The sequence below is a fragment of the Coloeus monedula genome (genome assembly GCF_965178545.1).
Source record: "Coloeus monedula genome assembly, chromosome: 11".
Classification (NCBI taxonomy): domain Eukaryota; kingdom Metazoa; phylum Chordata; class Aves; order Passeriformes; family Corvidae; genus Coloeus; species Coloeus monedula.
In genome coordinates this window covers 5,982,999-5,996,379 of record NC_138791.1, presented here as the reverse complement: position 1 = coordinate 5,996,379, position 13,381 = coordinate 5,982,999, and the positions used below count along the sequence as shown (strand labels likewise).

The 13,381-nt window shown below is 52.4% G+C and overlaps 1 protein-coding gene across 1 annotated transcript; it reads left to right on the top strand.

Annotated features, from left to right (window-relative positions):
• Positions 1 to 1,721: 1,721 nt before the first annotated feature.
• On the top strand, positions 1,722 to 9,861 carry DUSP7 (dual specificity phosphatase 7). Its single transcript, XM_082289124.1, has 3 exons — positions 1,722 to 2,317; positions 4,610 to 5,038; positions 7,541 to 9,861. The coding sequence occupies exons 1-3, from the start codon at positions 1,906 to 1,908 to the stop codon at positions 7,846 to 7,848; spliced, it is 1,149 nt and encodes a 382-aa protein (XP_082145250.1). The 5' UTR covers positions 1,722 to 1,905; the 3' UTR covers positions 7,849 to 9,861.
• The last annotated feature ends 3,520 nt before the right edge of the window (positions 9,862 to 13,381 follow it).

Genomic DNA, 13,381 nt, shown 5'->3' with positions numbered 1-13,381 from the left:
ATGCTGTCTTAAGTCGGTATTTTCATTAGGATCCAGTCTTAGGAATTAGACTAAAAGGAGGCAGGGACCCCTGCACATCCAAGTGCTGCTTTTGTACTAAAGGCACAGGAATGCAGCCCTCTTGGGATATTTTATGTGTTGACGGTATAAAAAAGACCACTGAGGAGACAGTGGCTCTGTAATGGTTTCAGTAGTAGATCTTGGCTTTCAGAAAAGCAGATTTTGACCAGAAGAGAAGTATCTTCAAATACTAATCAATTTGAAGTTTTGCCTAGAGACAATGTCATTTGAACAGCACAGTTTTCAACAACATTACAACTAAGCCTCTGTGTGTGCACGTGTTTGTTTGCATGTGGGGGAGTGTTTCAGGAGCAATATCTTTCCTGTTACACAAGTACAGCCCAGTTCTTGAAATTCAGCCATTTGGGAAAAAAACCTGAGGAGACCTAGTCAGGTCGCTGAGCCTGGGAATCTGCTGGTGAAACAGACCCTGCCTCTTCCCTTCAAAACAGAGTGTGCTGACAAAGTTTATATTAAGAGGCTAAAGAGATGAGAAGTTAGGGAGAAAAGAATGGAATTGTTCATCTGTCCCAGACTGTGGAGAGGGAATGGTTCCCAGTCATACACACAAGGAATTTGGAGAGCAAGGGCTTGTAGGATAACCCATGTGAGAAGGGACCACAGAAGAACTCCAGTCAAACCTCTGGTTGAAAGCTGGGTCATCCCTGGGGTCAGGCCAGGTTACCTGGGGATGTATTGAGTTGGAGCTAGAAAATGAGTGAGGATGGAGATTGCACAACCCCTCTGAGCAATCCACCAATGTTTGACTGCCTGCATGGTGAAAATAGACTGCAGTAGAAGTGGCTCATACGGAACCACGTTTTTAATGTCATCCTGCTCATTAAAAAGAGAAAGATCAAATCTATTTTGTAACAGGAACAGTTTGTGTGAGGCATGGAAAACTTCTGGTACCAGAGGACTGATTCACATGAAAGGGAATGTAAAAGATGGAAGAAAACCAAAGGGTGCCTCCAGTTACATTCCTGTCTTGAAATGTTAATGTTGCAGCACAAAAGGTTTGTATTTATAGTAGTGGATACCATCAGGGAAGATACTCTAAAAATAAACAAGGATGCACAGATAAAAACATCTATGTTGTAGCTCATTCTGAGAACGAAAGGGAATGCGGAGGCTTAATGAGTCTCAGTCGATTTTATTTTGGAACTGTGAGTTCCTGTCAAAGACCAAACGGGGCTTGGGCACGACCCACTCAAAACCCACGCGGGCCTCCACACCCGCCGGCCCGAGGACCGGGTCACTTCGCTACCTGACCTTTCTATTAAACTTCAGCCCGGGGTCCGGGGGAGGGCTGCGGGGGCAGCCCCGGCGGGGCGGGGCGGGGCGTGCCCGGCTCCGCGGCTCCCGCGGCTCCCGCGGCCCTTCCCGCGCTCTGCCCCGCCGCGGCCCCGCCCCTGCCCATACTGGGCTGCCCCGCTCCCTCCGCCGCGCTTCATTGGCTGCGGGGCCGCGGGGGGCGGGGCCCCGCGGGGGGGCGGGGCCGGCGCTCGGGTGCGTGTGCGCGGTGCCGCTCCGGCCGCTCCGCGCCGCGCCGCGCCGGGCGGGGCTGAGCCGCTCGGCCCCGCCGCCGCCCCGCCTCCCGAGGCATGACACGCCGAGCCGCCGGCGAAGCCTCGCTTTAATTGAGGCCGCCGGGATGGGGCGCAGCGCGTAGGGCAGAGCGGGGGCCGCCGCGCTCCGGGCCGCAGAACACCGCGTACCCACGGCCGTGCCGAGCGGAGCCGCGTCCGGCGCAGCGCAAGACCGACCCAGCGGAGCGGGGCCGCGTCCGGACGCCGCGTGGGTGGCCGGCGGGCCGGGCGCTGGCGGCCGCCGCTGCCGAGCCCCATGAAAACGCAGGTCTGGGGGAGCTCCCCGCGGGCGCCCATGGCTGCGGCGATGCCGTGCAAGAGCGCGGAGTGGCTGCAGGAGGAGCTGGAGTCGGGCGGCGGCCGCTCGCTGCTGCTGCTCGACTGCCGCCCCCACGAGCTTTTCGAGAGCTCGCACATCGAGACGGCCATCAACCTGGCCATCCCCGGGCTCATGCTGCGCCGCCTCAAGAAGGGCAACTTGCCCATCCGCTCCATCATCCCCAACCACGAGGACAAGGAGCGCTTCGTTAAGCGCTGCAAGGCCGACACCGTGCTGCTCTACGACGAGGCCACCGCCGACTGGCAGGACAGCGGTGCCGCCACCTCCGTCCTGGGGCTCCTGCTCCAGAAGCTGCGCGATGACGGCTGCAAAGCCTATTACCTGAAAGGTGAGGTGCCCCTCGCCTTCTCTCCAGCCCCGTCCCGCTCCCGCATCCTGTGTCCGTGTCCCCCTGCGCAGCCCCTGGCCGGCCGCTGCATCCCCGGAGTGCCCATCCCCTGGCCGGACGGAGGTGGCTGGCTTGTTTTGCCTCCTTCCCTCATCCCCTCTGCCTGATTTATTTTTATTTTTCTCTATATTTTTTCCCCCTCCTCTCCATCCCGCTTTAATCCCCCGCACAAAATGGTCGCAGGCTGGAAGCGGCCGGGAGCGCCCCGCTTCTTCCTGCGTCGCCTCCCCCGGTAGCGGCGGGAGGAGCCCCCCAGCCCCGCCGCCGGCGCGGCCCCTCCAGCGCTGCCCCATCCCGAGCCGACCCCGGCTGGGCAGCGCCAGGCGCCTCTCGCCTCCGCTCCCTGGAGGGAGCCTTGCAGGGTTCCCCGCGCCGGCGCCACGCTCCTCTCCAGCCCCTCCGGAAGAGATGGCCGGATTCTGGGGGACAGGAGAGCCCTCCCATATTTTTATTTTACCTCCCTCCACAACCAGAAAGCAAGCGCTTAGGTTTTCCTCCCCCTTTGCCAGGCAGTGCAGCGGGTCTGGGAGGGCGCAGCTCGGCTGCTCCCCCGGGGCAGGGTGATGGGGAGCTGCGCTGCGGGGGAGCCGAGCCCCGCACCCCGCACACGCCCCTCTGTGAAGGCCGCGGGTGCTTTGGGGGCTTTGGTTTTTGGGGTGTTTTTTGCCATTTTGAAAGATCACAGCGGGTTGAGCAGAGCCCATAGCTAGGCTGCTGGGACCTTTCCCATCCTCCCAATGCTCCCAGTCCGGTCGCTGGGTGGCGGGTTTGAGGCAGGAATAACAGGAGAGCGGGGGAGCGTGTTTGGGGGAGAACGGTCAAGAAAGTTGCCACTTGCGGCTCTTTAAAAAACACGGCTGTTCCTTGATAGACCTCTTTTGGGGAGCCGGGGAAGCCCTGGTAGCGGGGTGGGGTGGCAGGGGGACAGGCAGGTATTTGAGGACCAGCCGCTAGCGCTGCGCAGCCCGCACACACCTCCTTCGAAAACATGGTGGGGGGCCAGCACAGGGGTTGATCCCATTCCCCCCTCGACCCTCCGATCCCTGCCCGTGGGCGAGTCTCCCATCCCATCATCCCATCCCGGTGTGGGGTTTCCCCATGAGCTCCGTTGCTCCCTGGCTTAGCATTCCCACTTCTCTCCCCGTCGTCCTCATCCCGCGCAGGATGGAGCGGCTTTTAAGTTAGTTCTAAGCTCTCCCCGATGGGCAGGGGAGGAGCTGAGCCCCTTTCTCTGCCTTTTTCCGGGAGCCTCGGTGGGAAATGTTTCCAATTAAAATTCCAAAATGGCTCCTCGGCGCTGTCTGGCGGCGCGGGGGGAGGAGGAGGGCGAGGACGAGCCTTTTTCTGAATGGATGTGGCAGGGAGCTGTCTGTCCTGCTCAGTGACCCCGCCACAACCGCCGAACCCACTAACGAAGTTTCCAGGAGCCCTTTCTAATTAAACCATTTGTCAGTGTCAGATCCCGATGGCTGAGCTCCACTTTAATACTGCCTGGAGAGAAGGTAGATCGGTGGGGTTTTTGCTTCCCTGCCTCTGCCTTCCGTCCCAAGCTGCTGAGCTGAAGAGCTGGAGAGAAGGACTTAGGGGCAGACGTGAAGGGTCCCATCCCTTTGCACTCCTGCTGTGATTTGGGTGAAGAACAAACCTGTGACACTGCTCTGTTGCAAAACCTATTTGCAGTGATTTGCTAGTTGTGAGGATCACTCTGTGGCAAAACTTAGGGTCTTTTTTCCTGCTTGGAGATGAATTATTTCGTTGGGTTTTAGTGCCTGGGGTGAGTATGTGGTGGTTGCCCTTGATCTGTCTTTTCAGACACGGATACTTTTGTATTTGTCTGAGTGGCATAATAGCTCTTGCCTAAACTGCCCCAGACCCATACTTTTGAGAAGCTAACAAGGCGAGATTGTGTCTTGACATTGATTTTATTTGTGAGTGTTTCTTTCTTTTGTGGTTGAGATTTGGCTCCTATTTTTCACTAGCAATATTGAACTTTGTAAGAACCACTCTCTGGTCTCCTGGGACCTGTTTGCTCAGTATCAGTCTGCCCAGGGAAGATGAGGGAGCAGGGAGATGCTTTTCTTGGTGTGAAATTGAAGGGATGCCAACTTTTTGCTGGTAAAGACTTTGAGTAACATACATATATTCGCAGGTAGAAGGATTTCCCATTCTGAAGAATAATCCTTTTTTTTCTCTCTGCCTCTCCCCTTCCCTCTCTCCTTTCCCTCTTCCCAGGTGGCTTTAACAAGTTTCAGACTGAATATTCTGAGCACTGCGAGACAAACCTTGACAGCTCCTCACCCAGCAACTCTCCCCCAGCATCGGTCCTTGGCCTGGGAGGGCTGCGGATAAGTTCCGACTGCTCGGATGGCGAATCCGACAGGGAACCCAGCAGTGCCACGGAGTCGGACGGGAGCCCCATCCCTAACAATCAGCCTGCCTTTCCAGTCCAGATCCTACCTTACCTGTACCTGGGCTGTGCCAAAGATTCGACCAACTTGGACGTCCTGGGCAAATATGGCATTAAATACATCCTGAATGTGACTCCTAACCTGCCAAACATGTTTGAGCATGACGGAGAGTTCAAGTACAAGCAGATCCCCATCTCAGATCACTGGAGCCAGAATCTCTCGCAGTTCTTTCCCGAGGCCATTGCTTTCATTGGTAGGTAGTTGGCAGAACATCTCCTTTCATACTCACCGCTTGGGAATGTGGTGTGCCGCTTCCCAGGGCTGCTGCTGTCTCCAGCCTCACCTCTCTCGGGCACAGCATCAGCTTAGCAGCCGGGTGTCATGCTGTGAGGTGGCACATCTGGTGCACGTCACCCTGGCTGGGTTCAGGGAAGCCTCCCTTTCCAAAATGCAGCCTTCTTGCAGCACCTCAGCAGAGTTACCTGCAAGTGGTCGGACTGGCCCCGCTGCCTCTCGCCCTTGTGTGGGGATTTGCACTGGTGTGAAATAGCTGAACCCAGGCAGTGGGGAGCTCCTTTGACTGCTCTGCTCGGGAATGTTGATGGGAGCTGCATTAGTGTGACTGGTGCCAACAATTCCTTAGCCCCAAATGTAGTTAGAATCAGGGAGTGTGTGCGTTTTCTTTTCCCAAGGGGATTTGCTAGTCTAGTTGGGATCCTGCTGTAAGTCACCCTAGCATAACTAACTTCTTGTATGGATACTTCTAAGGTAAGTGTCAACACAATGAGTTAGTGATTATAATTACACTGCAGAGTTTGAATGGAAAAACTGCTCTACAGACAGCCCCTGCGACAGTTTTGGCTGGTGGTGGTGGGGTTAAGGAAGGAAGATCTCTCAGGCCAGCCTTGACTTTGAGAATTGCTTCTTATTCTGTGGGAAGCGTATGTTGGGCTGAACAGGGATGTACACTTCCAGCTTGACCTGTGCTGTTTGCTTACGATAGTCATTAGCCTAATCAGCTCTGTTTTATGGGGGTGAATGGCATAGGCAGTAATATCACCGTTAACTATTAAAAGTCCTATGGCTTCATGTTTGATTAAAAACACTTGTATAGGTAAAGGAGAGGGGGACCTTTACCTGCAGACTGAAGCCTGTGCAGCCCCTTTTGGTGTTGCCCGTTTCACGCCCCATGGCTTGCCGCTTGCTGTGCTGTAAGGCCTGAAATGGGGCAGAGCAGTGGTGGATCCTTGGCTGCTCTTGAGCTGTCAGAAACCATGGTTCCCACATGCTCTCCTTTGCCCCCAGCTTCTGCCCTCTAGTAACACAACTGTGGTCAGAAGCCGCCGCTTCAGTGTGGCAACAGGGACCTGTCTGATGTCCCGTCTGCACTTCCTGCATGAGCACGGTGTTAAACGTCAGGGGTGAGGCACAGTGTCCCTGCTGACATGTGGCATTTGGGATCTGTCTGCTCCAGTCAGCCGATGTCTCTGTGAACACCGAGCTTGTGCTTTCCAGTTAATGACAGGAAATGGAGGATTACCTCACTCTAAAACCAAACACCAAGAAATGCTGTGCAGGTCAGATGAAAGGCAAAAATGTCTGGAAAAATGTTGAATGGGAGAGCCTGGGGGGAGGGCTGGGTACACTGGGTGGTGATTGCCCACCCTACTGGAAATTCTTGCCTGGTTTTTGAGGCTGGGCAGAAAACCTGTTGCAGCTTGGGTCTGGATTTTTGTTTTGCCTGCATCTTCTTTGCCCTTCCCTGCACTTACGGTGCCAGAGTGTCTCTTACCTCAGGCTTTGCCCGAGGATCCTCTTTCTCCTGCCACCTTTTCGCTCCCCACCGAGCTCTCAGTCAAACGACTGACTTCAAATAAGGCTGCCCAGAAGTAAAAGCAGCGCTGGGTACTTGCGTGCATTCAGTGCTCTCAGTGGCGTGTCCCTCTTTCAGCACTGAGATGTCAATTCATAAAGGGATCACGCTGTTCCGGCTGCGCAAGAGACAATGAGTGTGTGTGTGCTTTTCAGTCGGTGGCAAGGGAGGGGAAATTTCGCCGCTGTTCTCTCGCCATTTTTCGGTCCAGCCTGCATTCCTGCTTCCCGCTACCATTCATCCTGAGAGTCTCCTCCAACACAAGCATTTGTTTGTAGTGAAGTGCATTTCTGTCAATTCTAAAGAACAATTTCACAATAAGGGAAGTTCCTGCACTTCAGACTCTGCTTAAATTGGCATTGGCTGCATTCATGTAACTTTCTAGTGGAAGGAGGACAAGAACAGGAGAAGAGAGTAACTCATGTGCTGCTGGGCTGCAGCCTTGCCCTGAGTGCACAGCCTTCCCTGGTTTAGTTGGTGTTAAGGTGGGTGTGCTGTGCCCAACCACCAGCATCTCCCTGGAGCTGTTGTCTCCAGCTCCATCTGCCTCCTGTGCGTTACTCCAGCTCTCTGAGTAGAGGGTACTGATGCTCCCAAGGCAAGGGATGTATTGCTAGACTTGATTCATACCTCTCAAGCATGTGAGATGATTGCCCTTGCTGGGGATGTACAGCTTTGCCATGCAGTGGGAATATCTCAGGAGCCCTGTGGAGAGAGATGTGGGTGTCAGAGGAACATGGGATGGTGTCACTAGGGACAGGGGATCCAGTTCTGGCAGTTGTCGTGGTGCTAGGAGCTCGCAGCTGCCACCTGGCCCTGCTCCAAAGCCACGTGTTTTTGGTGCAGAATAATAGACTCCCCCTTCCCCTTGTCTTGTTTCAGATGAGGCCCGTTCCAAGAAGTGTGGGATCCTTGTTCACTGCCTCGCTGGCATCAGCCGGTCTGTAACAGTCACTGTCGCCTACTTGATGCAAAAACTCAACTTGTCCCTGAACGATGCCTATGACTTTGTGAAAAGGAAAAAATCCAACATTTCCCCAAACTTTAACTTCATGGGCCAACTCCTGGACTTTGAGAGGACTCTGGGACTCAACAGCCCCTGTGACAACCGCTCGCCCAGTGAACAGCTCTACTTCACCACCCCCACCAACCACAACCTGTTCCAGCTGAACACTCTGGAGTCCACATGAAGAGGACGCTGCCTGGTCGGGAACTTGAGCATCGAATCGCTTCTCTTGAGTATTTCAACTCTTACGAAAATATCTGTCTTGCCAGGCAGCTCTGAGATGAGTAGCTTCTCTGGGCAGAGGTGCCTGATTGCTGCTTTACGAAGGCTAATGCCGCTCACTAGTATCCTGATCCAAGTGGTTTGAAGAGGTAGTGTTTTTACAGGGGGTTATTTAACATGGGCGATGTTACAGCGTTTCGAACGCAGCTGTCACAGGCAATAACCGCTTTCCTGGGTGCATTGGGACTGTCAGAACACGCACACGTGTGAAGAGCTACCGGGGGTTAGCTTGCTGTGGAAAATAAGGAGATTTATGCACTTGGAAACCTTGAACAAAAGGTGTTGGGCCAAGACTGTTTTAAAACCCAAGTTTACTTTTTTTGATTTAAAAAAGAATAAGAAAAGGTAGATCTTACTCGAGCTTTGGGTTCAAACTCTTTTTAAGTATGTAAGTTCTTGACTGTTTGTACAGACGAGGTTGCAAAACCAGTATTTTATTCTGTTTCTTGTTTGATCATTTATTATTTTTTTTAATCAAATGTTTATATTGACCAAATGCATTTTGCACACTTTGTGAAGCCTTGGTATGTCCTGGCATATTACTGGGTACTCCAGAGAGAGATACATGCTGCTGTTGTTGTTGTTAGCATCTGGTAGGAAGCTTTGTTATGTGTGAAGGCCAGTTGGGCTTGAACGCAACCCCTTCACCACTCCTGCACTCACAATCACAAACTCTGCACTGATTCAGCCAAGGTGACTAAGCCGCAAGCTTTTTTTTTAATGCCACCCCTGCCAAAAACAGTTTGCTATTGCCAGAGGTAAAACTCTTGTAGCCTCCAGAGTTGGTAGAAGCATGACTGAGCCCGGCTTCATTCTCTGCTGCCTGTTGACTGACTTAACGTCATCCAGCTGGCCCGAAACCATTCCAGCTTCCTGAGTCCAGAAGGTAGTTGCGATGCTGGCGTTTCTTGTGCACACTGGATTCTTTCCCACGTGTGCGGGGTGGAGGGGAAAGGCAGCGAGCGCCTGGAGCAGAGCGAGGATTGTGTGGCGGGACAGGACTCAATCGTCACGCACGGAGCGTGTGAGGGGAGTGAAGAGGTGTGGAAATGAGGAGAGCATTGTAACAGAGAATTTTTATATATATATATATATATATGAATATATATATTAACTGGCAAATTCTGAGATGATTGGAGCTTTCAGCAGAGGTTCTGATTTTTTTTCTTCCTCTTTCGAATAACTTTATGCTGTGCCTTCTATTCTGAGAAGACTTGTATGTATTTCTGGCTAGTGTTTGGCAAACTCCTTTTACCAGGCTGGGAGGGGAGGAAGTGGTAATAATTTCTGGGAGGAGGGCAGAACGGATTTGGAGATTTCTTTATTGGCTGCAATGTAGTCCCTCCTTTCTCCCCCCTCCCCGTCCACTTTAACTCTCATGTAACTGAAAAAAAAAAAAAAAGCCACGGATTTTTTTCTAAATATCCAGTTTTTTGTACTTTTTTCAAGAAAAAGAAAAAATAATAAAAAAAAGTCTCCATCTGGAGGAATGTTTGACGCTGTCACATCCTGAAACTGTTGTTTTTGTTAAAGATGTTATCAGAATGTTGGAATGAGCTTCTGTTTCTTGTTTTCTGGTTGTTTTTTGTTTGTTTGTTGGGTTTTGTTTGCCACAATGTTGGGATCGTGGGTCATTGGAAGGGAGAGTGGGCGTACGGTTGTGAGTGAGAAAATTGAGAATATCCTAATTGCATCTTACCTCATGGAGGAATTTATTTTTTCAGGGATTTTTTGACAGTGCATCTGTATTGCATTACAGCTAAGCTGGTTTGTAAAGGCTTCCTGTGCTGTTAGTGGTCTTTATTCTTTAAAGGAAAAAAATAAGATGCATCTTCTGATTAGTACAAATGAGAGCTTGTTAGTGAGGAATGGTTCTGCTTTCTGAGTTATGAAGGAAAATTAGTGACCCTATATATACTGATCCAATATTGGGACTTTGTTTATATTGCAAATAAATATTATTTTTTCTTTAAAAATGATGTTTGTGTCAGATGCTTGTCTAGCCTCTGCCCATATAAGGGCACACTGCTCTTATCCATTTTTTATGGTCAATTAGGATCCTTCTGTGACCATGGAGAGCATTTGCTGGGCCGTGTTCAAGTGTGGTGTTTGGTTTCATGCACAGCTTAATTTTTAAGACCTGTGGTAAAATGGAGAGGGGGAGGTGGGAGGGCGAGGAGAGGGATTGGGGGTATTGGATAAACTGGAGAACAAAGAACAGCTTGAGAATGGGACTGGCTTTGACCCCAGCCATTCCTCTGTGCCAAAAATAAATAGATAAACGAAAGACACTTTTGTTCGCTGCTTAAGCGTGGCCTACAAAGGCATGGCAAGGCCTTGCCCACAACTGTTGTGTTAGCAGGCTTTATTTTGGTCGGAAAGCAAGAAGTCAGGGGCTTGTGGGCAGCCACCTGATGAGTTCTCCCAGGGTCCCCAGACAGCAGGAGCCCCCTCCTGCATCTCTGGGGGAAGGGGGTGTGGTGTGTGTTGCACTTGGGCTGTGCTGTGTCCCTCTGTGCTCCCTGGATGGTTCGTGGGAAATCTGGAGGGGCTGATGAGGATGCTTTAGGGTGAAAGGTGGCTCTAAACATCAAAGTGCAGCCTAGCTAAGGGAGCTGTGGCTCCCCACGACTCTGCTTGTAGCTGGGCAGGACTGAGCAGGAGTGGGTTCCCCCAAGCATTCCTTGTTTTAACCTGAATGGCAAGAAATTAAATGACTGTTCAATTGTTCAGATCCTCAGAGTAAGTGTATGTGTCATCTTGTTCTCATCCTAGGGTCTGAGCACCAAAGACAGTTTTATTCCAGAAGCAGCTCAGGCTGGTAGGTGCAGAGGGGAGAGATAGAGGCTGAAGCAGGAGCCAAGGGAGTGTGTGCATGAGTTTGTTTACTCCTGGACTCCATGATGGGAATCTATATATTGATTTAGAGGCTTGTTTGTGGCTAAACAAACGAAAATGTACCTGGTATGCAGGGAAAAGAAGACCGTTAGGTTTTCCCCTGTAATTACATGGTAGAGTAGCTCTTGAGGAAGATAGGAAACCGTGCTGGAGGCTGGCTGTGCACTGAAGGAGTGCAGAACAGCTTGTTTGGGGTATGGCTATATTTGCTTCCATCTAGTTTCCTCTTAGGATTTTCTGCTAAGGTGTGGAGCAGGATATAAGCAGTTAGCATTGTAAGCACATTTGTGTGATAGCTGAGTTGTGGCTGTCTGGAGCAGTGCAGCTGCTGTTTGCCGTGGCCTTGGAGGAAGAGCTGGTGTGCAGGGAGCCACCAGGCTGCTTCTCAGGGACCTGATCCTGGGTCATGCTGTGAGTGTCCTGGCACTGTGGCACTCAAAAGCCCTGTTGCCAAAGGAAGGAGTCTGAAAAATCATCCTGCCACCTGCAAGCAGGACCTAGAGGAGCTTTTTCCAAGCTTCCTGGCCTCAACAGCAAGGAGCAGCCAGCCTGGCTGGTCTTCAGCCATCAGTGTTTTACAAATCTCGGATGGGTTTCCTTGGAGACCTGATGTCCTGTAATTCGGTGAGCAGAAGAGAACTGACATCAGGCAAGGAGAGCAGTGCTGGAGAAATAGTTACAGAGGGAAAAGAGAGCGTGGGGTCTGTCTACACTCCCTTGCAGAGGCAGGCACGAGCACTAGCTGAGCGTAGGAGCACAGGCTGAGTGAGAAAGCTGGTTATGTTCAGAGCAGTGGAATTTGGCAAGGAGATACAGCTTCCCACATGCAGCAGGGAGAAGCTCCTCGGTTAACCCATTGATTCCAGGCGAGCTGTTTGTAAGATGCTCTGTGGTGTTCTACTCTACAAAACCAGGTGATCTGCCTGGGCACAGACATCTCCTGTCCCTGGGGTTTCACACGTGATGACCAAGCCCTCAGGTGATATGAGTGGGAATTTATCTTCTTTTTTTTCCCACAGTGGATGACTTTATCTTAACTCATTTGAACCGTTACTGGGACTACAGGTGCCAGGTACTTTCAAAAAATTTCTCCCTCCATTTCAAGTCATGGCAAAAGCACAAAGCTAATCTTCTGCAATTCCCCACTGGGAAGCCCAGCATCAGGAGCCCTGTGAGCAGGACACAAGCTCAGGGAAGGGTCTTTGTGGTTGCTTGTAACTTTTTTCCCCTTGCTTGTGTCTACCCTTCCCTTGGTGTGGCATCAAACACATCCTGAGCGTGATGCAAGTCAACCTTTGCAGCTCTGCGCTTGCCTGCTGTTGCGACACCCAGAGACGCACGTGGAAAAGCAGACGCTTCCTGCTACCATCTGAGTTTGGGTGCTCACATTTCCAAGGTAACCAGGTTATTTGTGGGCTGTTACATTCTTGTTTTATCCTTTATGTGAGGAAATCAGGCTATTTGCAGTGTTGTAAAGGCACACAAATAGTTCAGCTAATAAACACATCCCTGTGTTTACTGGCACAGGCTGTGATAGTTGTGCTCTGGGCTGCTCTGAATGTGTGTGAAAATGGGCTTTCTTCTGGATTTTGTGCCATTTGCTCCTGTGCTTCCTCAAATCTGTCTCTTCATTGTGGAGTGCTGGGCTGGCTAAGTGTAATTTGGGGTGAGAGGGTGTGGGAGGGATTGTTCACCAGGGACAGCAGCTTCTGGGAGTCCCATCCAGCCTCCACGTCCTGTTCCTGCGAGTTCCTTTATTCAAACTGCATAGTTCCTCTCTCTACTGCCTTTGTCCTCTGGCCTCTTGCTGTGTCACTGACAGGTCCGGGCTCCCAGCTGCCACACGTGTCTCAGCACCAAACGCGGCTGTTCTCTGGGGGCCACGCTCAAGGTCCAGCAGCCGCTTGTGTGGCTTCTGTGTGGGAACCACCGCAAATTGGCGGGAGACCCGTGAGGCGGGAAACCGTGAGGCGGGAGAACCTTGAGGCGGGAGACCCGTGAGGCGGGAAACCGTGAGGCAGGGGAACTGTGAGGCGGGAGAACCTTGAGGCGGGAGAACATGAGGCGAGAGACCATGAGGCAAGAGACCATGAGGCGGGAAACCATGAGGCAGGGGAACCGTGAGGCGGGAGAACCTTGAGGCGGGAGAACATGAGGCGGGAGACCATGAGGCGGGAGACCGTGAGGCGGGGGAACATGAGGCGAGAGACCATGAGGCGGGAAACCATGAGGCAGGGGAACCGTGAGGCGGGAGACCGTGAGGCGGGAGACCGTGAGGCGGGGGAACATGAGGCGGGAGACCGTGAGGCGGGAGACCGTGAGGCGGGAGACCGTGAGGCAGGAGAACATGAGGTGAGAGACCATGAGGCGGGAGACCGTGAGGCGGGAAACCGCGAGGCGGGAAGCGATCGGTGTCTGGCCTCAGGACAGCTGTCCCCAGCATGGGCAGTGGCAGCCACTTGGGGTCCTGCCTCCCCACCAGCTGCTGTGACACCTCAGGTGCCACCTGGGGGGACCCCAACTAGTGGTGTGGGAAG

Bases quoted from the DNA above. Each gene is read 5' to 3' on its own strand.
- DUSP7 (XM_082289124.1), top strand. From the start codon at position 1,906: ATGAAAACGCAGGTCTGGGGGAGCTCCCCGCGGGCGCCCATGGCTGCG. The intron at 2,318-4,609 runs GTGAGGTGCCCC...CCCTCTTCCCAG, and splicing joins CAAAGCCTATTACCTGAAAG to GTGGCTTTAACAAGTTTCAG. The intron at 5,039-7,540 runs GTAGGTAGTTGG...GTCTTGTTTCAG, and splicing joins CGAGGCCATTGCTTTCATTG to ATGAGGCCCGTTCCAAGAAG.